We start from the raw sequence: 26,941 nt of genomic DNA on the forward strand, positions 1-26,941 counted from the left end.
GTAATCCAACAGTGAGGGGAGCCCAGCGGACAAAATTCTAACCATGCTGACGACTTTGCAACCTTCTGTCTTCCTATCGGTAACATCATCGTCTTTCTCCAAATGTAGTATTAGGAAAAAATCGACACAGCAGCATAAGAAAATAATAAGAACTGAAGACAAAATAATAAAGTTATCCTCTCCTACCATATACTAGTATCGTATCACTTTTTATCAAGTTAAATTTCTGGATCTGAAATTTCCTTATCTATAAAATCAGGACAATAACACACATCTTGTAGTATTGCTTTAAAACAAAAGTAAAATATAAATGTAAAGAACCTGGCAGATTGTGGCCATGTGACAAATATTAGTTCCTTAGTCCCTTCCCCTCTTTCCTAATCCTTCTACCTTTCTTTGATCTCTAAGCCGTTCCCACTTAAGATAGCCTAGTCTTTGGTTTTCTATTCACTTTCCTAAGTATTTTCCCCATTGCTCTTTGTTTCTGCCGCCACCCTATTCCCACCCCCTCACACACACAGAAGTGTCCATTTGTTGACCCTTACCTGGATAAGGTAAGGCCTGGTAAGCCTCTCTATGTTACCCAGATATGGCTAACCATCCCTCCTCTTGAGCATTTGTGCTGTCATGGGTACTGCAATGCAAAACACCCCCAACTGGGTTTCACTGAGCAGTTTTCCCATTACTAACAGCATTTTACAATTCTGAATCTGGTACCCTCAGATTCTGCTTATCCCTTGTCTCTGACTCTTTGATTCCAACCCTGGGAGACTTGACATACACACCTCAACTCCCTCCTGACCTCACTACCCACCACTCTCCTACTTATGCACTCTGCTCTGCCCACTGGCCTCCTCCCTTTTGCTGTCTCTTTGGTTGAAAGGCTGTCCCAGATAGTCACATGGTTTGATTCCCTACTTCTACAAATTTCTGCTCAAATATCACCTTATCAGAGAAGACTTTAAAATAGCACAAACACACAAAATCCCAGTAACTTTCCATCCCCCTTACCCTGCTTTGTTTTAATTTACAGCACCTCTTACCACCCATCATATTGGAACTGCACTAGATCAAAACTGAGTGAGTTGTTACCTCCTTAAAGTGTTCTTCTGTGGGTGGCCAAGGTTCACTGAGTGGGGCACTGTGTCCTCAGTAATGGATTATTCCTGGAAACATTAATTATTATATATGTAGCTGGTGATAACACATGTAAGATAAAGCTAAAGAAACTAGTTTTTCATTCTTGCTGCTGTCATTTCTAAGCATTTAGTCTATTTTCCCCTCCATTTATCTTAGAATTTCTGCTGCTTCTGGTTTCATCCTATTTTGGTGCTTATCATTCAGGGTAGAAATTCTAAACCCAGAGGTCATGCAAGGGCTACAAAGGATCCATGAACACCTTGAAATTACTGGCCAGCTTTTGGGGGTATGTTTGTTTTCTGGGGCAAGTGTCTACAACACTGATCAAATTCAAAGGATCTATGACTCTCCCTCCCAAAAAGATAAAAAAAAAAAAAAACAGTCTTAGGAATGTTTGCACAATATTCTCCTAACTTAATATGCATATTTAATCATTCTTTAACGTTAACAATAGCCAAACACCAAGAGCAAAGGGATAGTATTTATTCATTGTTAGCACACCAGCTGGCACCTAGTTAGATGTATTGAGTATTCTCAGTAAATACTCCTTGAATGAATGAAGACTCCATGGTGATAAGAGCCTATTAATTAGTCATTCTGTCCATAATCTTGATTGAGCAAGACTTATTCTGGGGGAGGGTGTGTCTTGATAGATCCAGTTAGATTCTGTTCACCATCTAGAGATAAGGGAAGAATTAATCCTACTGAAAAACACAAATCTCAACTTTTAACATAAAAGAGCCAGTCACATACTGTTAAGAGAAGCTGAGTAAAGATGAAACAGCTAGATGAGCATCAGAAAGGGAACAGAAAAAGGAAAGGTGGAGTGAAATTTAGGAAGAGGTAGCTCCTAAAACTAGAATTCAAAGAGTTGATAATCCTGGCAAGAATCAGGTTTGTCCAGTTAAATCCAATACTAGAAATTTAGGCATGTGTTCAAACCACCAGTCCCAACGTTAGAGGAAAACGGAAGTTGAAAAACCAGTTGACCAAGGTTTGTATTTCTAATAGATTAGGTACAATGAAAGGGATTTCTGTATCTGTGTACTTAGTTTTAAGCTTTATTTAAAAAAAAAAATACACTCTGACTCAGGTCATTAAATTGCATTTACTGTGTGTGTGTGTTTTATAGATTTTTATATCTTGCATTTTATATGTAACAGATTTTAAAGAGATCTATAGGTACCATAGTAATAAGTACCCTCATTTGTAGACGCCTGTTTTCCAGAAAATGGCACCCTTCACGGTAAATAAAGGGCTGCAACAACAGCTACAAACAGTAATCCTCTGGCCCTGCTTCCATTCATCCTGCCAGACTCCCTTATTTCCTCCCAAATTGTTTTGTGAATCTCCAAATGTACCTGTAGAGCACTTGTCTTCACCACCATTTCCTTCCAAATTGCTCTAGTTCTTGTTCTCTGTAGAAACCCCACCGCTTCTATCCAGGCTTAAAGGGCAGATCGGCCTCTGGTACCTGCCCAGTGCTCTCTGCCGTTGCTAGTGCCCACAGGTGCCTACCCTAGGGCTATTGCTGAGGACATCACCTTCTCTTACCATTGCCAAAATCACCAGAGCCAACTCCAGGCTGTGCTGAAACTTCCTGGTGGTCCAATTTTGCTAAAAAATAATTAAAAGCAACTTCTATTTTGTGTGTGTGATATTACTTTATTTACTATTTTTAATAAACTCTTTACTTAAAATATAGATTTTAAAAAACAAAAAAAATAGATTTATGGAAAAATTACAAATATAGTACAGAGCATTCCTATATACTCCAAACACAGTTTTCTCTATTATTACCATCTTACACTAGTCTGGAACATTTGTCATAACTAATGAACCAATATTAATGTTAGTATTAGCTAAAGTCTGTATTTTATTCATATTTCCTTAATTTGCACCTAACATCCTTTAGCTGTTCCAAGATCCCTTCCAAGCTACTACATTACATTTGGTCATCATATGTCCTAAGACTCCTCTTGGCTATGACAGGTTCTCAGACTCCCCTTATTTTTTATGACCTTGACAGTTTTGAGGAGTATACTAGTCAGGCATTTTGTAGAATGTCCTTCAGTTGGGATCTGTGCTGTTTTCCCCATGAACAGATTGGGGTTATATATTTTGGGAAAGAAAATCACAGAAGTAAAGTGCCATTCCTATTACATCACCTCAAGGGTACATACTATCAACATAACATCACTTGATCATCTGGCTAAGGTAGTGATTGTCAGGGTTCTCCACTGCAAATTTACTCTTACCTGTCCTCCCCTCTCCTTGTCTGCCAAACTATTGTTTGAAAGGAACTCAACATGCACAACCAGCACTTAACAAGTAAGGAGCTGTGTCCAAACTCCTTGAAGGCAGAGTATCTACATAAATTGTCTGCAATTCTTCTGCACTGGAGAATTTTATATACTCCCCCATTTGTTTACTTATTCAATTATTTGTGTGTATTATAATTGCTTTATGGAAATTTAATTTATACTTTGAGTTATAATCCAGTACTACTTTATTTTATTGCTTCAATGGTCTAACTTTGGCCAGCTCTTTCAGTTGGCTACTGTGTCCCTTTGACATAACTCCATTTTTTGTCTTTCAGGACCCTCTTACTTTCTGGCACTATAAAATGCTGCAGGCTCACCTTGTACATTTCCTGCCCCAGTCCTTGAATCAGCCATTTCTTCAAGTAGTCCTGGTTCCTTTTATTGGAGTACAGTGTTAGAAACCAAGATCTGGGCACTAGGTGCACTCATTGCTTTTGGGCTAATCTACCTTCCTGACTGACAGAGTAAGGAAATATATGTGTGTATACCAACCCACATACATACACATATCTACAAGTATTTCTGTATGTAACTATCTATGTATTAAGCTACACATGAGTCCATACTGATATCTCCAACTCTAGTTCATCACCACATGGATCTTTCTACCCTCCTCCCCTTGATTATCTGTAAACTACTACTCTAGCAATGAGAAACCTGACTCCCACAATCTGCCCTTCATTTACTTAATTGTTCAATTCCAGTATATACAGAGAGAGAATTCAAAATTGTTACTGCATATCCCATGGGTACACAACTTTTTCAACTAGAGTACAGTGTGATGTAGAATTTCTTTTGCATTTAATTTCACAGACTCCACTCATTTCCAAAGTTACTTAGATCAGTACCTTTTCTCCCATCCCCTTCAGTGAGGTTGTTTTATACATTTATAATATAGTTAAATTATTTTGTCCCATTCTTTATTTCATCTTGGAACCCTTTGATCCCCTAAATTATTTTTAAATTTTGTATATTAAGGTTCCATGGGTTTTGACAAATGCATAGTATTATACATCCATCATTACAGTATTATATCAAATGGTTTCATCACTGTAAAATATCCTCTGTGCTTTATTTTTCAACTCTCTTCCCCCACTGAATCCCTACTGATCCCTACTAATCTATTTTCTGTCTCTCTAGTTTTGCCTTTTCTAGAATGTCCTACAAAAAGAATCATATAGTTTATAGCCTTTCAGGCTTTATTCTTTCATTTAGCAATATACATTCAAGATACATCCATGTCTTTGCTTAGTTTGATAGCTTATCTCTTTAAAAAAATTTTTTTAATTGTAGTAGAATACATATAACATAAAATTTACCATCTTAGCCATTTTAAGTATACAGTTTAATGGTATTAAGTATATTCATACTGTTGTGGAATCCACCATCCATCTCCAGAACTCTCTTGTAAAACTGAAACTCTACACCTGTTAAACATTAACTCCCCCTTCCTCCTTCCCCTAGTCCCTGGCAAACACCATTCTGTTTTCCGTCTCTATGAATTTGACTACTTTAGGTCCTTCATATAAGTAGAATCATACAGTATTTTTATTTTTGTGACTAGCGTATTTCATTTAATGTAATATCCTCAAGTTTCATTCAACTTGTAACATGTCAGAATTCCCTTCTTTTAAGGCTGAATAATACTCCGTTGTATGTTTATACCACATTTTGCTTATCCATTCATGTGTCAATGGACACCTGGGTTGCTTCTACCTTTTGGCTATTATGAATAGCTGATCCCTTTTTGTCACTGAACAGTATTTCACTGTTCAGGTGTTTCTATGTAGGTTGACTTCTTTTTTTTTTTTTTTTCAATTACAGCTCTTTTACCATATGACAGAGGCATGAATCCATCGAGGCTGAGCTGGAGGCTGACCTAAATGACAGAAGTCAGGACTTCAGGACTCCATATGTAGCTCCTGGAACATCTTAGGAAAGAAGCCATCCTAAGAGAGAGCTGGGTCCCTAAGCCCAGTTCAAGGATGTGAGCCATTGTCAGAAGGGAGAAGAAACGGTGAAAAAATCATCAACAGGTCTCTGTTGTTTAGATCAGCCTCCAGCTCAGCCTCCATGGATTCATGCCTCTGTCATAACATAAAGAGCTACACAATTAATGGACACTGAAAAATGGAAGACTGGAAGACTGGTAAATTTACAAAATCTCTGATCAATCTTAGTATCACCAAAAGTGGAACAATTATACATTATATACCTCAAGTACACAGCAACACTTATGAAGTATTCTGCCTTAAAAAATAGAAAAGAAAAATAAGAAACTAAATTTAATCAAAGATTTAAATGTAGCTACCAGTTTAAAGGAAATGCAAGAGATAGAAGAACAAGTTAAATGACACCGCGTAGAAGCTATCAGCTAAATCCAGAACGTGGGACATTTTACAGAACAAGTAACTTGGTTTCTCCAATAAATCAACAACATACATTTTCTAAATGGGGGGTGCAGAGATTGTTATAAACTAAAGAAAACTAAGAGGCACAATAATTTTTAAAACATGGATTTTGTTTGGATCTTTGGGTTTTTTGTTTGTTTGTTTCGGGGCGAGTAATTAGGTTTATCTTATATATTTATTTATTTTATTTTAATGGAGGTACTGCGGACTGAACCCAGGACTTCATGCATGCTAAGCATGCACTCTACCACCAACTTACACCTCCCCCTGCCCCCCCACCCCAGATCATAAACCAATTACCAAAAGATTTTTTTTAGCCAATTGGAGAAATCTGAATTTGGACTGGGTATTAAATGATACTTAGGAATTACTGTTAATTTGTTTTATGTGATAATGACATGGTGGTTATTTTTTCTTTAGTATGTATATTAATTAGGGACACAGACTGATGTGTTTATGGGTAAAATGATGTTTCAGTCAGATTTTAGCAGAAAATAATAGCATAATCAAATCAAGTAATTTAAAGAGAATTTAATAAAAGGACCCTTTTTGAAGATGTAGGAAGAGTGTAGGGAATCTAGAAGGGCTAACACAGTACCCCTGGACTAGTAACAACAACTGTTACCACTTCAAGGCCCAGGGTGAGGAAAAGGTTTGGTCATCAGAACCTAGACAGGGAACTCTGGGAAGAGAAGTTGTGACATTTGGTTGACACCTGGCTGCAACAAACCCTCAGAAAGGGAGCCAGAAAAATAGTACCTCAAAGTATTAAGCTCCTCCATTCCTCCAATCTCCTGGTGATGCTCTCCACTGCCAGAACCCAACTACATGCTATTGGGTAAGGGAGTTCTTTACCTGCATTCTATACAGGTAAGCCTCAGGGAATCCGAGCAGGGATGAGAGGTAGAGAAAGAGTGGACTGGGAGAGGGAAACAGGAGATACCCAGCAAAAACGACAAGATATGTAGAATTTGCTTTAAAATACTCCAGCCTCTTCCCCACCAAAACTTTGGAGAATAAATTAAACAAAATTGGCGAAGTATCAATAATCATTGAAGAGTTGAGTGAAAACTACCTAGGAATTCACTATACTATTCCCTCTACTTTGTGTATGTTAGGAAATTTCCATAACTGAGAGTTTAAAAAAATGGTTTAGTCCCTTAAGCATGAACTGGAATATCATTTAATTATTTAATGTAAATCATATTCCTTGTAGTAGTAGAAATTCTTGTATCCTCTATCCAAGGCCTCTCTTTTCGGGTATTAAAAAACATGGGAAGGGGGGGAGGGTAGAGCTCAAGTGGTAGAGTGCACAAGGTCCTGGGTTTGATCCCCAGTACCTCCTCTAAAAAAATAATAAATAAACCTAATTACCTACCCCCCCAAAAAGAAACATGGGAAGTCATATTAGTAAATAGCACAGAATCAGAGCAGAAGGAGAAGGATATTCTAGAGGGCTTTTTCAAATAAGCCAACTTCTGTAAAAATCTATTCTTAGCCATATAGTCCAAAATAGTCCAAATTTAAAGTATTGGCGGTGCCTTACAATAATTTTAACTTGCCGGCATTCTTCTTCTTCCACCATATTAGACGATATCTTCTCTAATTTTGGGGGGGGGGAGTTAATTAGTTTTATTTATTTTTTAACAGAGGTACTGCGGATTGAACCCAGGACCTCGTGCATGCTAAGCATGCACTCTACCACTGCACTATACACTCCCCCGCTCTTCTCTAATTTTTTTAATCCTCTCTGGGCTTATGTAAAGGGAGGCTAATAATATCCAATGTTTGGTACAAAATAGTGCTCAATAAATATCACATATTATTATAATATTGTGTTATTAATGTCTGTTGCTCAACAAATTTTTTTAAACTAAAACTAGAAATAACAGATAGACTACTTTTGACAGTGTATCACTGAGGTAGGAGCAAAAAGACCTCACAAAAATTTAATTGATTATACATGATAAAGCACTAGAGACAAGTACCTTCTATTTTAGGATCCATCCACTGCTATCTTAAGACCTCTCTAGAGTTATGTTTTGGGTTTCCTCTCCACATAGGAAGCGGTGTATATAATAAGAAGACATAACTGTTTCATATTATCATATTTAAATAATTCATGCCAAAGATTATAGAGACAGTCACATTATAAATTTAGGACTTCATTTCTAAGAATCACCACTCAGAATAATACCTAATTTATGATGGTTACACAACTTTGTAAATTTAATAAAACCACTAAATTGCACTCTTCAAAAGGTGAATTTTATGGTAGATGGATTATATTTCAATTTAAAAACATTTATAATAGCTCTTTACAAAGCACTTCATCTGTATCATCTTATTCAATCTTCACAACAAAACCCTAAGTTAGTTATTTACTATATGATTATGATGAGGAAACTGAAGCTCAGAGAAGTTTAATGATTTCCTCAAGATCTCATAGTGAGAAAATGCAGAGTAAGATGCAAACCCTCATTTTCAAGTGCTAAATCCAGTGTTTTCAACAAACCTAGTATTACGTACCTCCTGCCTCTCAGAAACAGGATATCTCTGTAATGGCTAGAAGCTTAGTAGTTAAAATGGGGCCAAACTTGCAGGGGAAGCCAGACTCTTCTAAATCTTCCCAACCTACCTAAGAGTCATTCTTCTTCATGAAGACACTGGTCTTGGAAGTGGAATTTTGTAAGCTGGGTTTGCAAGATGCAGCTCTGACACCCATACCAACAAACATTTATGCTGAAGAAATGGGATGGATTTCTTGTTTCTGAAAAGAGATTAATTTATGTAATATGAAACAATCACAAGTAATTAATTGGGTTTATTTTGGTTTTGTTCTTTAATTGAAACAATGTCCAAAGTCCTTTTAATGACAATGTATATTATGTCATTAAAATTCCTAATCCAAGTCCAAAGACTAGTTTTTTGCATGGTGCTTGCTAGTAGAAGTGAATTATCAGTAGATCAGTAAACAAAATATATTCACATTAACTAATCCTCAAGTGACTTCTAGTAAAAGTGAGTGATGAAAGAGTTACTCACAGGATTGATTTAAAAGCAACCTCCTTCAACAGAAGTGACTAAAAAGTAGTTTTAATTTACTCTAAATTCTTTTCTGATCAGGCACCAACACAGGAGAGAGGAAAGAACTTCATTTTTCTACATGGTTTCTGTGTTTTCTGAAAGAAATTATTTTTTTAATTCAGAGAATGTCTATTGGCACCACAGAAAACTTGGGAATTCTAAAGCGAACTTTCATTACTTGTAAAAGGAGAGGAAAGCTGGGGAGAATGAGCAAGAGTATCTTCCAAGTGCTCTACCATTTGAAGCTCGGACTAAACCTCTCCTCTCATTTTGTTCCTGCCTCCCTTCTCGCCAGCCCTGAGAAACATGGACAGTGGTCAGCAAAGCCCGGTGGAGGCAGGACTGAGGCAGGAGAGCGCTGAGGCATCTGGACCCCTCTCCCCAAAATAAACCATGGCACCTGTTCCATTAGCACAAAACCACGCTAGGTGAGGAATCCCAGTCTCTCCCAGCCGCACCCACTGGGCCGCCCCAGGTAGGCGAGCTGTTGGGAGTAGGGTGTGGTGGCAAGACCTGCTCTTTCAACATTAAGCTAGCACTTACTCAATAGTTCCTGTCTGCTAGGCTCCGCGCTAAGTGCCTTTCATACTTTTTAAAACTAATCGATGAGGAAACCCGTAATTCTATGAGGCAAACGTTACAGGCAAGTGAAGAAAACTAAGGCTGAAGGAGACACATTTGCACGCCCTTCTTCAAACAGTTAAAACCCTGGTTCCCTCTGAAGTCTGTCTACTGCCGCTAAACCACCCCACCCCGCCCCACCCCTCGGCCTCTACGCAGCACCTCCATTTCCCGTCTTCTCAGCCGCCCCATAAGTTAAAAACGAGGTGGTTGGCCGAGAAGGTCTTTAGGGGTCTTTCTAGCTTGGCGCCTTCACAGTTCTAGGAGCGGGAAGGGACAGCCCTCAAAGTTCTTGCTTCAAAGCACCTGTCAAAGCGCAGCTGGGCGCGCGCCTTCCCGCTTTGCGCTAGGGGAACTTGCGCCCCACCACGCCGGAGGTCCCGGGATCCCAAGTCAAGCCTCTCGCAAAGGCGCACGGGCCGCCGAGCGCATGCGCAACGGCATCCGGGCGCGCAGCGTCCCTCCATTCCCTGCCCTACCCGGGCCTGCTTCCAGTCCGAGGGAAGCGGCGAGGGTGTGTGCCTCCCTGCCCGGTTCCGGCTGACCGTTGGCCCCTCAGCCGGCGCCCTCACAGAGCTTTCCTAGCCGTCCCTCGCCTCCCCTCCTCCGCGACTCTGGTAACACCACCATAGCGCCGAGCCGGGGAGGAGGGGAGGAGCCTTTCAGCGTGACGTCCCCGGGGCCTCAGGCTAGTCTGGACTCGGCCCGCCCCGAGGGGCGTGAGGAAGGGGCGGGGCTGCGGACTTCGGACTCTAGCCCGTACGCCTCCTCCTGCCGAGACAGAGCAGGCAGCCTAGTCTAGCGGTGAGCGAGCCATGACAGCGCTATGGGGGCCCTGGCCCGAGATGCAGGACACCTGCACCTCGCTGGGGCTGATGCTGTTGATCGTGCTGTTCGTGGGACTGGCCCGCGTGGTCACCCGGCAGCAACTGAACAGGCCCACGGTCCACGCCTTCATCTTGGAGTTTCTGGCCACCTTCCAGCTCTGCTTCTGCACCCATGAGCTGCAACTGCTGAGCGAGCAGGAACCCCTGCACCCCACCTGGCCGCTGACGCTAATCTACTTCTTCTCGTTGGTGCATGGACTGACTCTGGTGGGCACCTCCAGCAACCCGTGCGGCGTGATGATGCAGATGATGCTGGGGGGAATGTCCGCCGAGACCGGCGCGCTGAGGCTGTTGGCTCAGGTGATCGGTGCCCTGTGCAGCAGGCACTGCATAAGCGCCCTGTGGAACCTGGGGCTGACCAAGTATCACGTCAGTGAGAGGAGCTTCGCTTGTAGGAATCCCATCCAAGTCGACCTGCCCAAAGCGGTAGTCATAGAGGCCGTCTGCTCCTTTATCTTCCACAGCGCTTTGGTGCACTTCCAGGAGGTCCGAACCAAGCTTCGTATCCACCTGCTGTCAGCACTCATCACCTTTTTGGTCTATGCAGGTTTGTTATTCCCACAAAACACTTGGCACGTCCGGAGCCTCTATGACTTGAGGCTCTAAGTTCTTTGCCAAGATACATTTCAACGTACCCCCCTACGCCTGTGTGATGTCAGTATTGCTATCTCCATTGTTCTAATTGTTTCGCAGCCCGTTCTTTATCGATAGGGTAGAAATACAGATCCTCCATTCAGTGTTTTTGAGCCCCTAGAAAAAGCCACTTCTGTGCTGAAACTGAGATCATGTGAGATACTGTCAAAGTTTCAGATATCCTACAAAGGGATTGTTTTAATGGTGGAGAGGAAAGATAACATCGGTTACTTCCTGCCAACTTGGTATAGATCCTTTCTGACACCCTCACTGAAAAATGATCCTGGGTTTTAAAAGTTCTTTCCAATTAAAAGAAAAAAAAGCGCCTTCCAGTTTAAAGCACAAGCTACTTGATTGGTTTAGTAGGAAGAGTGGGCAGTAGAATTTCTATGTTCTATTTCTTAGTTCTTCTTCTACGAAATTACTTAAAATCATTTATTTCCTTAGTAATCCATGTTGAGTTATAAATGAACTTTTATGGCCTATCAAGAAAGATGTGTTTTGAAATTAAAACTTGCTTGAAATTAAAGATGCTTTTTAAAAACAAATAACTCTTGAGAAATCTGTTGATTTCTTATAAATATTTTGTTTACCTAGACAGACCTTCAGATGCAGTAATCTGGATATTCTAATGAGACAAGGAAATCCAAAAAACAAAAGTTTAATTATGAGATGTGTCATTTTAAATGACTATAACAAAATATTTTCATTGGGACTGAATCTGAATTATAAAATGTTTTGGAAATAGGAATATAATAAAAGTAAATTGGTACTAAGAGTCTATCTTCTGCCCACTGAAAGTGAAACTGTAAGTAGAAGCAAACCTTAAGACAAGGACTTGTAAAACATATGCTTAACTTCCTAGGTAAAAATGAAAGAGTATCCAATCCATTTTCCCTTCTTTAGATCTAGTACCATTCTTCTTGTAGATGCAGATGGAAATAAATTGTATAGGAGAGAAGGAAGGATATGCATATTTGAGGGGTTGGTGAATAGTTGCTAAGGTTTTGGCTAAAGCAGAAACATCCCCCATATATGAATAGAATCATCCCTAGCAAAAAGTTATGCCACGGTTTAGCTCTGTGCTTATATAATTAAAAGCAGTAAACATTTATAAGATGTTTTAAATTAATGTTATACACAGTTCCTTCTCCCTCTCTTGATTCTAAAGTTGGTATTCTTCCTGCTTTTGTACTTTAATAATGCATTTGTGATTTCATAAATACTACTGTATATAATATTAACCAATACCTATTTTATAAGTGACAAAGATTTTGAGAGAAGAGAAACAAGATAACATTTGAAGTTATACATAAATATAGGGAGAGTTATTGGGAAAAAAAACCATACAATAATCAATTTAAGGTATCCAAAAACACTGCTCTTTTTCTTCCCCTCACATTATAGACACTGACATTGCTGAAATGAGGGTATTAATCGATGGGGGAGGAGAAGAGAGTGGAGGGATCACTAGAGCAGTGATTCTCAAAATTTTCTCTGCACTACAATCATCTGGGGAGCATTTTAAACATACCCATATCTGGGCGCAGAGATTAAGATTTAATTCCTGTGGGAAGGGGCCTAGGCAATGATATATTTTAAAGTTTTCCAGGTGATCCCAATATGAAACCAGGACTGTGAACCACTGCTCCAGTCTAGACTTTGCTGGCCAGTTCAGTAGCCACTCTTCGCATGTGGTTATTTGGTTATAAATCAGCTAACATTAAATACTCAGTTCCTCAGTCACTGTAGCCACATTTCAAGTACTCAGTAGCCAACTGTGGCTAGTGGGTCCAGTAATGGACAGCACTGGAGACTGTTTGCAGGGACAGGACCTAACAGACAATTGTCAATTACTAGTGTTACAGAAATTGATAATCTTTTATGATCTTCCTTTTCTGCCACTGTAAGGGAGATAAGAATATTCATTGGGCAACATGCCACGCATGCAGGGAATTTATATGAGTTATCTTAGTTAATCCTTACAACAACCCACTGATGAATACATTATTCCCACTTTAAGTGAAGTAAGCGGGCTCAGGAAAGTGAAATGACTTGTCCAAGGTCACACAGCTAGAATCCGCTGGAACCATGGTTCAAACTGACACTAAAGCTCATGCTTATTTCATTATCAGCATTTCTAGAGCATGCTTCTCAAAAGTAACAAAACTATATACAATTGAGTACTGTTCAGCAATTAAAAGGAAGTTCTGATACATGCTATGTCACGGATGAACCTTAAAAATATGTGAAGCAAAATAAGCCAAACTCAAAGGGACAAATGTTACAGGACTCCACCTATATGAAGTATCCAGAATAGGCATATTCATAGAGTCAGAAAGTAGAATAGAGGTTATCATGGACTGGGTGGCAGGGAGGAATAGGGACTTATTGTTTAATAGATACAGAGATTCTGTTTGACGTTTTAGAATAGTGGTGACAGTTGAACATTATGAATATAACTAAAGCCACTGAATATACACTTTAAAATGGTTAAAATGGCATATTTTATGTTATATATATATATATATATATATATATATATTTACCATAATTTTTTAAAATTCTAAGTTTTAAAAGGATTCTTTTGCCAAATAAATTTGGCAAACACTGGATTAAACAGATTTTCTAATTTAAGACTTCTTGGAGCCTTTACTGTTCTACTGTTTATTATAAAACTCCAAGAGAAGGATGTGGAACACAGTTTTTCGAACTTATAGAATCTCTTTGTCTAGGAGTGTGTAGCAGAAGAGAACATACTTCGGGAAGTGCTGCACTAAGCCATGTCACTCCCCATTATTTTTTATGGATATAAGTCATAAATTTAGAACAGAGTTTTCTAAAATAGAATGAAGTTTTGGGACTAGTTGAGTTTGTGTCTTATCAGGCAGAGGTGAGGATTTGTAGGAAGGAGGTAAGAAAGGCAGGGGAAGTCAGGAAGCTAAGTCAGGCATTGTTACAAATTACTTTGATGTGTCCTTTTTTTCAACTTCGAAGATACTATTAGTACTGGTTGGGAAAAGCTGCATGCCTGGATATTTCTTTAATCACTTGCACTTTGAGGACACCCAGAAGTCACTAATATAGGTCACATCAAAGTAACTGATTTTGTGTTTTAAGATTACAGGACATAACTGTCCAGCAGTGTAGCCATGGGTTCCTTGGATAGCCAGTGATCAAGTGTACTTATTGATTTAGTACCCTGCACTTTGATGTGCAGATGGAGGCCACTGATGTCATTACCACTTATCATGTATTTATTGGCTTCCCAAATAAAGTGGAAAAAAAAAAAGCTTTGTGATTTATTAACGTATTAAAGATATAAAACTATTAATGCAAATTTCAAGCAAATCTTCCTTAATTTAGGTTTTGGGAGAATTTGGTTCAATGAGCAGGACAAAGAACTGCATTCATTTTTTAATTAATTAGATATTGAGGGGGAAATCTGTTATTTTACACATCTAAGTAGATTGTTTTTATTACTATACCCTGTTCATTTACTTTTTATTATTTTTAATTATATACTTGTTTAGTAAAGGAATGCCTGGTCTTCCTTCACCAGACAGTAAGCTTTATAAGTATACAGACTAAAATTGTTCTACTCATTATAATGTTTAACCAGGATTTAGCATGGTGTCACCTGTTAACAGTAAACACTCAGTATTTTTAGAATGAGTGAATAATTAGCAAATACCTATTCACTTAAAAAATCACACATAAAGAAATAATACATATCTGGGTATTCATATTTTATGTCTAAGAGCTTTCAAAATAAGTCTAATAAATTGAAGTAACTGTATTTTTACTTCATTTCATTACTCCATTCAGGAGTTTCTGATTTACTTCTAAGTCACAAAGAATTTGGGTAAGATTACTTGTCAAAGGAGAAGGGAACTAAGCCCTTTATGTATGTTCACATTTTTTTTGTTTTTGTTTTTGTTTTGTTTTGTTTTATCATGCCAGTATAATACAGTGGTTAAGAACACAGGCTTGGAGTTGAATGGTACCCTTAGGAGAGATAATTTAGGCCTCAGTTTCCTCATCTTTAAAATGGAGAATAATACTACCCATTTCTTCAAACTATTATGAAGAATAATGTATTCCAAGTTCTTAGCATAGTACCTGGCACAAATATTCTGGTCACTGGAAAGGCCTAGCTTCCACTATAAATTAGTTAATTGACATTCTAGCTTTTACAGGAGTCTTACATGATTTTAACTAGTGTCATTCTATCAAGAGAATTTGATTCCCTTTAAGAGTATTGAGAAACATTAGCACATAGAATTGCCAGATTTGAGATTCACTCTTTGACTATGGTAATTTCATCAAGTTCACACTGTCCTCTAAGACTCTTGGCAACCAGACAGCTGGATATCCCTGTTGGTACCTCTTCTTTAACATGTTATTATGTCTTCTCCACTCCAGATATCAGTAAATAGTAATTTATGTTTCAAAGCAACTTTCTATTATTCTGTGCCTGATTGATGATTCTTACTTTTTAAATCATTCATATTTAATTACACAATGCGTAAATGTGGTTTGTTTTTTAAATTGAAACACTACCAGTGAAACTAAAAGTACCTTTCGACTGCCATCCTCCATGCCTGTCCCCTCTCCTTCCCTGCCTTCTCTTCCCACCAGGGTAGTCCTCTCTGCGTGCATGTGTGTGTCCTTGCAAACTCTTTTTATGTGCATTTATTATACATATAGATAGGCCCATATAGAAGCTACTATTTTATATGTGTTCATGTTAGCATGAAAGGTATTATACCATTCTTTCTGCAGTTTGCTTTTTTTAGTGGTGGTGGTTCAGTGATATATTTTGGAGATCTACCTGTGTTTTAGCAGAGATTTCTCATTATTCTAATACTGAACAGTATTCCAAATTAATAATAAACTTTTTTCTTTATGAGTAGATATTTCTTATGAGTAGACATTTAAGTTCTTCCCAGTTCACTGTTACTATAGATAAACAACCTGTGTGTGTCTACTAGTATACAAGTACCAGTAGTTCTTCAGGACAGTAGTTTTCAACAGGGGACAGTTTTGCCCCCCAGGGGATGTTTGACAATGTCTGGAGACTTTTTTGGTTGTTATATGGGGGGAGATGGTTGTGAACTGGCAACTAGTAGGTAAAGGCTAGAGATGCTGCTGAAAACAACACCCAACAAAGAATTACCCAGTCTAAAACATCAAAGCCAATGCCCCATGTTTTGGGCCTTTGTTGACACAGAACTCGTTCCTGATACAGATTTCTGTATCAGTTAACTCTTACTTAAAATAACAATAATTTATCATTTTTCATGATCCTGTGGGTTAGATAGGAAACTCCTCTGAGATTATATAGCTGGACAGTTGGTAGGTCTGGAAGAGCGAAGGTAACCTCACTCATGTGTCCAGCAGTTTGTACCAACAGCCATCTAAGATGCCTCTCATCCTCCAGCAGCCTAGACCAGCCCACTTACATAGTCAGGACATTGTTTCAAGAGAGCAAAATTGGAAGCCAGTGATGGCTTTATTAAGTCCTGAACCTAGAATTCACTGTGTCACTCCTCACATTCAGAATTCACATAGCATCACTTCTGCTGCATTCTGTTTATCAATGCAAGTTGCAAAGCCAACCCATATTCAAGACAGGGGAACAGACCTTACCTCTTGGTAGGAAGACAGCTTCCATCAAATCACACGGAGCAGAATTGGTGATGGGAGGATTAGAAGGTAAAGAGGGTGAAGTAGTTGAGTTCTAGAATGGTGTAAAACTGACTTAGCGTTCTTAGGCCTAATGGAAATACCAAAGACCTAATGAGAATACTGAAGCAAATTAATTATGAGTGTAATGGCTTAGTCTATTTTTATTCATAAATGTCTAAAAAAACCCTCACAGGTCACTTATTATCATAGTGTGTATTAAATTATATTTTATTGTAAAGATCTGTATGAGTCCTACCTCTTGTCCATGGTATCTAGTATCTCAATATCTAGAACTCAATAATTTTTTTGTGGAATTGAGCTGAAATGACCACATGCCAACCAATTTTGTTGGCTCTTGGCAGTTGCAAGTTTAACATGCCAGGATTTGACTCGTCACGAGTGGTTCTAAAGGTCCATGATGTGATGTCATTTATAAGTGCTAAGGCATGAATATGAATCATGCTGAGAAGCTGGTATGCCAGAAAAGACTCTTAGCCATAGAGTGAACTCAGCTCATGGCTCAGCATCTTCATCTCAACACAGATCCAGTGTCTGCAGTTTATCATGTGTGAAATGTCATTAGTGAAGTCTTATGAAAGGGTCACTTAATTTCCAGTCTTACTTCACTGCATTTTATGAAGACAATTTACATGCTGTAGTGGCATATGTCCATATAAAATTGTGAAGATCTCCAGATCTATCTCTGTGGCTAAGTCAGAGGCAGATGTGTGTGCCCAAGCTTCCATATGTAAGAACCACCAGAAACGCCTCTCTCAGGAGTACTCTCAGGGTGTGTTCTCAAAAGCTGAGCCACGGCTCTGGTGAGTACCACTGGATAGGCAGTCCAGCCTCCTTTGCCTTTCCTTACTTGCTGTGTAGCCACAACTGTAAATTCCTGGGCCCCATCTCAGAGATATCCTGGGTGCACGGCTGGACCATAAATCCCACGTAGTAGTCAACTAATTAGAATTTGTGCTTATCTATCTTGACTACTGAGTCACGTCTTTTATTATTATATTAAAACAATTTATAACCACTCTATTGAGATAAAATTCACATACCATTCACAGTCACTTCTTCAGGGCTCTGTTGACAAGTAAAAATGGAGTCCACGATCATGCTTTGGTCCATTTTACTTTTTGTTTTCAACACAAAAGGTTGCTTCTGCCCAAGAGGATCCTAGGGTATTGTGTCCATTTTAATTGTATTTTCATTTTATTTTTATTATTATTCATTCATTTAAATTGATGAATGTTAAGAAAGGCAGCCAAATCTCCGTATAAAACTGTAGGATCAGGTTAACTTTCAATGTGCATTTTAGAATATACTATAGGAAAAGCATTGTATTAAAACTCTTAATGTCCTTTGTCCTTCCCACCCCTTATTTCTACACCTGGCATATTATAATCTATAATCTATTTTTATACTCTTTAATATGCCAGGTGATTCTGCAAAGAAAGGTTATGGAATAAGGATACTTAAATATCTAAAACAAAATAGTCACATTTAGTATTTCCAGTTACAAGAAAATGTTAAGATACACGGTTTGGTATCATTCTTTTTTAAATATTTTATTTATTTATTGTATTATTTTATTATTTTTGGGGGGGATTGCTTATTCCTTTTTAATGGAGGTACTAGGGATTGAACCCAGGACCTCCTGCATGCTAAGAATGTGTTCTACCACTTGAGCTATACCCTCCCGCTGGTATCATTCTGCTTAAAATATATTACAGGAGGAAGTCTAACAGGAGCTGTATTTAATCCAGCTTTGGCACTTTCACTACATTTCAAGTGCTTTGATGAAGACTTCCTTCAATTTTTTATTGTATATTGGCTGGCTCCTTCTTTAGGTAAGCATATTTTTATTTAATATGATTTAAAGATTAGAATATTTTAAAATATAATGTGGTATGTCACTGTAACATATCAATTTCCAAAGTCAGAGTACGAACAAAAAAGAAAATGAAAAAGCTGTGAAATGTTAATGCCTGAAATAACATTTTACTTTGTGCAGTATCCTTTAAAACTGCTTTTATCCTCAAAGAAACAAGATTATCTAGTTAAGGATAGTCAGTTTGAGGTATGATATCATTTTAACAAGCCCTCAGATACAAGGGCAAAAAAGTGAAGAGTGATTACTTCCATTAAAAAATAATCTTTTTTTTTTGCTAAAGGAATTTGATTTTACAAGTTTGTGTGTTCCAGATAAAATACTATTTAGTTCATTTGACTCATTTTGCAGAAAGGCATCTCATGAAACAATGTAGAACTATAATAATGTAGTTTTAAATTTTTCCATAAATTGCATTCCTGTTACTTCTATCTGGGTCAGCTACATAAAACTCCTCTTTTCATATAGGTCAAACACCACAAAAGTATAAAATAACTATAGTCATGATATTCATTTCTTTATATAAGTTATCAGGGTTTGTTTAGTCATATGTCAAGCCTGAATATAATTCATAAGTATAAATGGATGAGGATGGCTGGCCTTCTATTAGTGCATCCTTTTTATCCAGTTAGCCATTTTGTTTCTTATTGCTCATTTCTGTCAAAAAAAAAAGGGGGGGAGGGCGGGGGCAGAACATACAGAAGGGAATATTGGCATAACAGGTTTCAATAGCCATCACACTTTACTCCTCCCATTTCATCCTGTATCTCACATTTAGTGTCTGTTATGCTCAGTAATATCTATAGGCCTAAACATGAAGATTATCAGAGAAAACCTGTATTTTTAAAATGCTAATAATGGAAGCTTTTTTTCAGTTCTATAGATTACTAGTGTTTCCCAATAACTTTAAAGATAAATTTTCTCTATTCTTGATTTTTAAGAAGTTAAAAAGATCGCTGAAGTCCGTGAAGAAGTTAAAAAGGTCACTAATTAGACAGGTCTACTGAGAATTTTTACATAGACACTTCTCTTAATATGTCTTATTTGAAATGAACACATATTATTAACATTACACATTTTTTAATGTGCTCCAACTATAATTTTAAAAGTAGGCCCATGATACTAAGGAATTATGTCATTCATTACTTGAAAGAACACTAAAACGTAAGCCTTTCCAAAATAATTTTAAAAGAAAAAAAATCAGAAGTAATTGACATTCTCTGTAAAAGGACCATGATTTTTTTTAAAAACACTCGATAACTTCTTCCTAGAAGAACATATTGGAAAAAAGTCTCATAACAGATAAAGAAGGAACAATCATTTCTGCCCCTTTAGGAAATGTTAGTGCAGTGCAAACAGGATGGCAACAGTACTTGTTGCCATTACCAAAACATTTAAAATAACCACTTACTCAAAAAACAATCCAACACCCCAACAACAACAAAAATATACTTTTATTTCTTTGCTTCCTATTCAAGGGATCTTTTAAAAATGGAACTGGGATCAAATTTTTTTGTGATTATGTGTGGCTCTAGTTAGCTTGTTGAAAATACGCACGCAAAAATTCTTTCTCTGTTGGTTTAAGAATCTCCTAGTTTTTTCTAAATAGACCCAAAGAAAATTTCTCTTGTAGGTTTTCATTTAAAGAGGCATGTCCCTATACTTCTTTAAGAGGTTTATGAATGAGAAGCAATACAGGAATGTTTCAACAGATGTGGATAGAAGACGTGACTAAATGGCAGCTTTTAGAATACCGAATTCCAGCTTGCCATTGACTTTTGTCGTAAATTTAAATTACATTCCATTGGGGAAAAATGGCCTGAAATGAAATAAGGTCACTATTAAACCCTAACAAGGATGGGGAAAATGAATTATATTTTAACAAGAGTCATTCAGAGAGCTAAGGGATGAGGAGTCAAAGCAAAGAAATGTAAAGTAACGTCACAGAGTGAGACCAAGGAGAGTAATCCCAAGATACCCATCTTCCCTCTCTTCTTGACCAAGCAGGGAACAAACTATTTTTAGAAGCCATGCAGAGATAATTATAAATCCTCTAAGGGCCCCTGCCATCTCCCCCAAATTAATAAATGTTAGAAATGTGACTGTAAGAATGTATATAGAATTCTTTGCTTATACATTTCATACAAGGAAAATTAGCAAATTCTATTTGCTTCTATGAAACAGTAACTCTAGTTTTTAGAAAAAGTTTTAAACGTAATGTCTTAGTTTCTAGTTCTGACTTTATAAAGGTCAAATTTTGTGGATTGCTTAACATAGATTGTTTCTGACTTTTCTTTCATCTAAAGCCTTTGGTTACAAAACGACTCATCTTTCAAAAATATGTTAAGCTATCCAAAAGCTCATCAAACCTTATGGTTTCTTCTTGTTAGCCAACAGCAGTAAACTATCAAATGTGCATGTGACAAAAACTCATTCCTAATCTGAGTTTAAACTGATTCAGAGCCTTAGCCTACATACTTTCAGATAATAACTATTGCAGACTTCCCCTTTAAGACAGTGGTTTGAGCCATGTGGTTAAGTCTTCTCTGTCCCTATGTCCCACTGAAAAAATTAACCAGTAGCTACATGATAGATTTGTCTGGTGTGACCTCAAAAATGATTTACCAATATGTGATTTTTCAAATATATTTATTTTAACATTTAAAAATTCAACTGAAATTTTAGATATTTTGCTTAATACAGTTCTCAGAGCTACTAATGGTTGAGATTGCTGGAAAAAATTAAAAAGGAGAAAGTAATCTAACATATTTTTATTTGAGCATTCCAAGTAAAAACTCAAGAGTGCTTTCAGTTGCTTTATTCTCCTGGTACATCCCTGGGGCATGGAGGGATACGGCTGCCATTTTAGAAATGAGCAAGTGGAGACCCAAGGCCAGTTTCTCACCCAGCAAGTCACTAAATGGAGCCAGAACTAGAATTCTAGATCTTTCTATTTTACTTATCCTTTGAGTTCATTGTTTAGATTCAACCGGTTTTCCACATATATACTGCTTTTAAGGATTCATGGTTAAAGAAAAATAATGTGAGAATATTAGATTTTAAAATGTCTTCATGCTTCGTGTAGAACTGATGTAGCGAATTCTTTTAAACATAGCTCTACAAATCTCTAGGTATATAGTTGTATATAACCCAAATTATAACCACCAAGTGGTTATTAACTTCCTTAGAGATTGTTTTGTTCTTATTTTACTGTATTTTGTCTTTCAGGTATATTGTTGATGATTTTGATGTTCAGCTTTTTCCTTCCATGGCTGCATAACAACTATACAATTAATAAAAAGGAGTAATTACTCTAGAAGACTCAGACTAAGTTACAGGACAGTCAAGCTGGATGTGATTAAGATTTCATTACCTCATATTTCAGCATACCGGCTGCACTGGATTCGTCAATGTTATCTTCCTTTGAGGAAGCTGCCTTAGAGTTTCCAGTGCTGGGACTTCAAAAAAAATTTACTGTGAAAACGAGGAATCCTGTGTTTCTGAGTTAAGACTTGTTCTTTTAAGTGTGTATTAAATGCTGCTAGAAAAGTCTTACTACACTAAATATAAATCTCAAGTGATAATTGTTAATTTTGATGACAAAGAAACTGAATACAGGGTCAGAAAGAAAGGGAAGGTAATAGTAGGACCAAGAAAGAGTGTGTTATCAAGTGTTAACATCAATGAACAAGATTTTTCACCAGAGTACAACCAGTCATGCTTGCAGAACTGGGGACAGGATACTTTTCAGCCACTACCTCACACACTGATATCATCAGCAGCAGCATCTTTCAATAGGAAAGTTGCTTTTAGAAGTAGATTGTATATCTACTCATACTCAAGGGGTTTCCTAAATTTTAAATATATTCTAATCTATTTTCTCTAAATAGACAATCTCACTAGCTTTAGGCAAGTTGTCATTATTTAATAGAATGTAATAAAACAAAGCACCCATACAAAGTCGAAGTGGAAGCCTTTCACATTCTCATTTTACCGTATCAGCTACCTCATGAAGTAGGTAGGGCATGTATTTTTAATTTCCATTTTACAGATAAGGAAACTAAGGTGTACCTCCCTGCCCAAGGTCAGATACAGCCAAACACCATCTTTAGAATTCTACTTCAGTAAAAAAAATGTTCTCAGTCATCATTAAGACTAAAGGAAAACTGAAGATTTTGAAGAAACACTAAATACTTTATGTTAAAGTCTGTTTAGGAATTAACTAGCTTTTTTTTTTTTTCAGGCTTAAAGAACCTTCAGTTTTTTGTTTTCATTTTTTTAATTGTACAAGGTCTACTTTTCATTAAAAGTTCAGGTCATAAAAAGTTAAGTTTATTTCTTTTCAATTCTAATTAAATAGAAAAGTTGAATTGAAAAAAAAATGGGACAAGATAAGATCTGAGTAATAACTAAGCAACAGATACACTGCCAGGTAATTTAAGTTCTGCCTGGTGATCAGCTTGTGGCTAGTCACTCTCTTTACACCTACAGGCTGAGCTAGACTGCTGCAGGCTACCCAGCAAGGCAGCCAGTTTGATGGTCATGACAACTCATGCACTTACAAATACATACCTGTGGTAGTTCCTATTTTTAAAAGCAAAGTTCATAAAATTGCAACAATGGCTAAATGCAGTCTCTGACATGTTTTGTTTGGCCTGCACAGTAATTTTTTTTAAGATAACAAGCTAGTATTGTTAAGTCTTTTTCACACAAAAATCCAGTTTCAGCCTTTCTCAGGGAAAAAAAAAAAATCTAAAGATCTGTCAATACTAGGCCTGAATTCTGCCATGACAACCACACAAAATGACTAGTCCCCTTAAGTGGTCTCTTTGCCACTCCCTATGTCTTCCAGACATGAAGCTGAGTTTCCCTTACTGTTTCACTTCATGGCTGTTTTTCTTACAGGTTTTTTTTTTTTAATTCATGTCTCTGTTATCATGAGACTGTGGTTTAAGAACAATGAGCAGTTGCAGGGAGGGTATAGCATAGTGGTAGAGCGCATGCTTAGCATGCATGAGGTCCTGAGGTTCAATCCCCAGCACCTCCTCTAAAAATAAGTAAACCGAATTACCTCTCCCACAAATAAAATGATTAAATAATACAATAATAAATAAAATATTAGGGGAAAAAGAACAATGAGCAGTGATTTGTGTAAATACTCAGCCCTCAAACTTCACTTGTCAGAATTAGAAGTTGTGACTTCCGATGACGCTGCTTTCCCCACAGCCCTCTCAAGTGGTAGCTTAGTCTCTACCTCATCTCTTGACACCACTGGGCCTGGAGGTAGAATAGGTTCTTTTCCTCATCTGTTCTCCACTCCCTCCATTAAAAACGTCATCAGACCATGCCTGGGCACTTCTTACTGCAGTTATCCACCGTGCAGTCCCCTCAATTCCCTCCTGATCCTTTAGGAACTTCATTCCTGTCTCAATCTCACTCTCTACAATACTATACCAGTTATATTTGTTAGTGATTTCAAAACTTAGAGATGATCCTTCCAGTGTCCTGGTCTCCCAGTTCATTGGCTAAACTTGAAAGGCTCTTCAATAACTTTCCTTCTCTTCTGCCTCAGCTACAACTTGGGACATAACCTTGAGCTTGTCATTACCAGTAACTCAAACTCTTCTCTAATCTCAAACACCCATTCCCCAACCACTAACTCCTCTCTCTAGCTCACTCACTCAGTATCCCATCTCCAATGATCATTTGAACCGCCAGAGGGAACTTCTGTCCATTGATACCAACATCTTTTCACATCCGTCTCCCCTTTCACTTACTCTTTTCTCGTTAAGCAGCTTAAATTACACTCTTACAACTCCCTTGTTCCTCTATCTCATCACACTCACATGGCTTAACCACAATTTGAGTAAATCCAAATGTCTACTTATTCCATGCCTGCACCCAAACGTGAAACAGAAGAAAAATTGGAGACAGCAGGACAGTTCTTTCAAAGATGTTGCTGTAAACAAAGAAAATATGGGTGGTAGCTGAAGGGGGAAATTGGGTTAAGAAAGATTTTTTGTTTAAGGTGGGAAAGATACTGGCATGTTTATATGCTGAAAGGAACGATGTAGTAGAGAAAATGATGTAGGAGAGGAAGAGATTTCCCAGGTCTGTGTATTTTTAATAGGTTATTGAAGATAGAATTAAGTGCACAACTGAAGAGATTGGCCTTAGCTAGAAGCACAGACAGAGCATTCACAGTAACAGGAGAAAAGGTAAGAATACATGTGCACAAGAAGAGTTAGGTAAGCAGATGTGATGTTGGGAGACTAAAGACGTTTTCAATTTTCCTCTTCCCATTTTTCTCTTGAAGTATTCTAGTCAGGCCTCAACTCCACCATTCCACTGAAATTCTTGCCAAAGCATCAGTGACTTTCATGTTGTCAAATCAAGTTCTCATACTTCTTACCTATTAACAGCATTTGATATAATTTATTGCTTCCTCCTCCTGAATCACTTCACTTCCAGAAAATCATTGCCTTCTTATTAGTTCTTCCTCCTTTCCACAAATTAAATGATAGCTTCCCAGGAGTCAGTACTCTGAGCTTCCTATTTCTTACTCTCTTGGCAATTTTATCCATTCTTGTGGCTTTATAGCGACTATAACCTAGTAACTGCCAAATTTATACCTCCACCTTGTACAACTGTCCTGAACTCCAGACTCATATCCATCTGTATATTTAACATCTATATTTGATTGTTTAATACAGAACTCTAGTTGATATATGCAGCCCTAGTTAATTCAAATCGCATGGTTTATCCATTCTATTCATGGCATTTGTAGTTATTCACTATTAAATCAATGCTCTGATAAAATTCTTGTGCATGTCTTCTTGTATGCATGTGTTTTTCTAGGGAGTAGGTGTTTATACTTCTCATTATGGCCTAACAGCATAAAATAAATATTTGTGGGTCCTGATGGGAAACGTACTTATTGTGGGTATAATGGAATGTATGAAAGCTACTGTGACAGAGAAACACATGCATGCACATAAGACATGCATAAGAACATCTGCAGCAGCATGGCTTCAATAATGAGTAGCTGGAACCTTAAATGCCCAGGAAGAGAATGGATGAACTGTGCTATAAAGCTGCCCGTATCAACTTGGGTAAAACTTTTAAAGTGCTAAGCTGAAAAGCAGCAGAAGGATTTAAGAAATAAAAGTTAAAAAATAAGAACCCAGTACTATGTTTACAGGATACATACATATGTAGCAAAAAAAAAAAAAAAACAAAAAAACCCACATACACAGTTACGATAAATACCAAAATTTGGGACAGTGGTTACCTCTGAAGAGGAGGAAAGGGACTGGGATCTGGGATCTACAAAGGGAACCTCAAATGTATTTGTACAATTTTATTTCTTAGTTGCATGTGAATATATGGGTACGTGTTACATTAGTCTTTTTTTTAAATTGAAGTATAGCTGAGTTACAATATATTATTTTCAGGTATACAGTATAGTGATTCAGTATTTCTGCAGATTATTCTCTATTATACGTTATTACAAGATAATGGCTATAATTCCCTGTGCTATACAGTATATCCTTGTTGCTTATCTACTTTATACATAGTAGTTTGTATCTGTTAATCTCATACCCCTAATTCGTCTCTCTCCTCTTCCCACACCACTTTGGTAACCACACATCAATCAATCAATCAATCTGTATTTTTTTTTCTATTTTGCGCATACATTCATTTGTATTATATCTTAGATTCCACATATAAGCGATATACAGTATGTGTCTTCCTCTGACTTCACTAAGCATAGTATACTCTAGGTTACATTAGTCTTTTTAATATGTCAAAAATATTGCAGAACACAAATTATTTATAAAATTAGGTAGCAGTAATCAACTTTTCCTGTACCTGCAGAGTTCTGCATTTAAACAATGAATGATAATTAGAAATTAAACTCTAAACTATAGTATACAGCCCAGATCACTATTCCTCAGGTAAAACAAAATGACCACACAGCGGATGTGTTAGTTTTCTAGTTACCTCCATAACAAAGTACCATAATCTAGGTGGTTTAGAATAACAGAAATTTATTCTCTTACAGTTCTGGAGGCCAGAAGTCCAAGATCAAAGTATCAGCCAGGCCATGATCCCTCTAAAGGCACTAGGAAAGGGTATGCTCGGGACCTCTCTCCTAGCTCTGGTAGCCTCAGGAGTTCCTCTAATTGTATATACATCATTACAGTCCTCCATCTTCACATGGCTTTCCCTCTGCCCATGTCTGTCTCTGTG

General features: G+C 37.5%; 1 protein-coding gene and 1 long non-coding RNA gene across 3 annotated transcripts; one reads left to right on the forward strand and one right to left on the reverse strand.

Moving 5' to 3' along the window:
* Positions 1-1,101: 1,101 nt before the first annotated feature.
* On the reverse strand, positions 1,102-10,197 carry LOC141578897 (uncharacterized). Of its 2 annotated transcripts, XR_012509757.1 has the most exons (4): positions 9,890-10,197; positions 8,514-8,645; positions 2,695-2,757; positions 1,102-1,817 (listed from the first exon to the last, which is right to left on the reverse strand). It is a non-coding gene; the product is annotated as an uncharacterized LOC141578897 (long non-coding RNA). The 2 variants fall into 2 exon arrangements; XR_012509758.1 differs by lacking the exon at positions 2,695-2,757 and having other exon boundaries at positions 9,890-10,190.
* A 4-nt stretch (positions 10,198-10,201) lies between these two features.
* Positions 10,202-23,824, forward strand: AQP11 (aquaporin 11). The gene is made up of 3 exons (XM_010973461.3): positions 10,202-11,017; positions 18,531-18,647; positions 21,917-23,824. Exons 1-3 carry the CDS (start codon positions 10,399-10,401, stop codon positions 21,994-21,996), a joined length of 816 nt encoding a protein of 271 aa, XP_010971763.1. The 5' UTR covers positions 10,202-10,398; the 3' UTR covers positions 21,997-23,824.
* The last annotated feature ends 3,117 nt before the right edge of the window (positions 23,825-26,941 follow it).

Source organism: Camelus bactrianus, chromosome 10, assembly GCF_048773025.1.
Source record: "Camelus bactrianus isolate YW-2024 breed Bactrian camel chromosome 10, ASM4877302v1, whole genome shotgun sequence".
In the NCBI taxonomy this organism is placed as follows: domain Eukaryota; kingdom Metazoa; phylum Chordata; class Mammalia; order Artiodactyla; family Camelidae; genus Camelus; species Camelus bactrianus.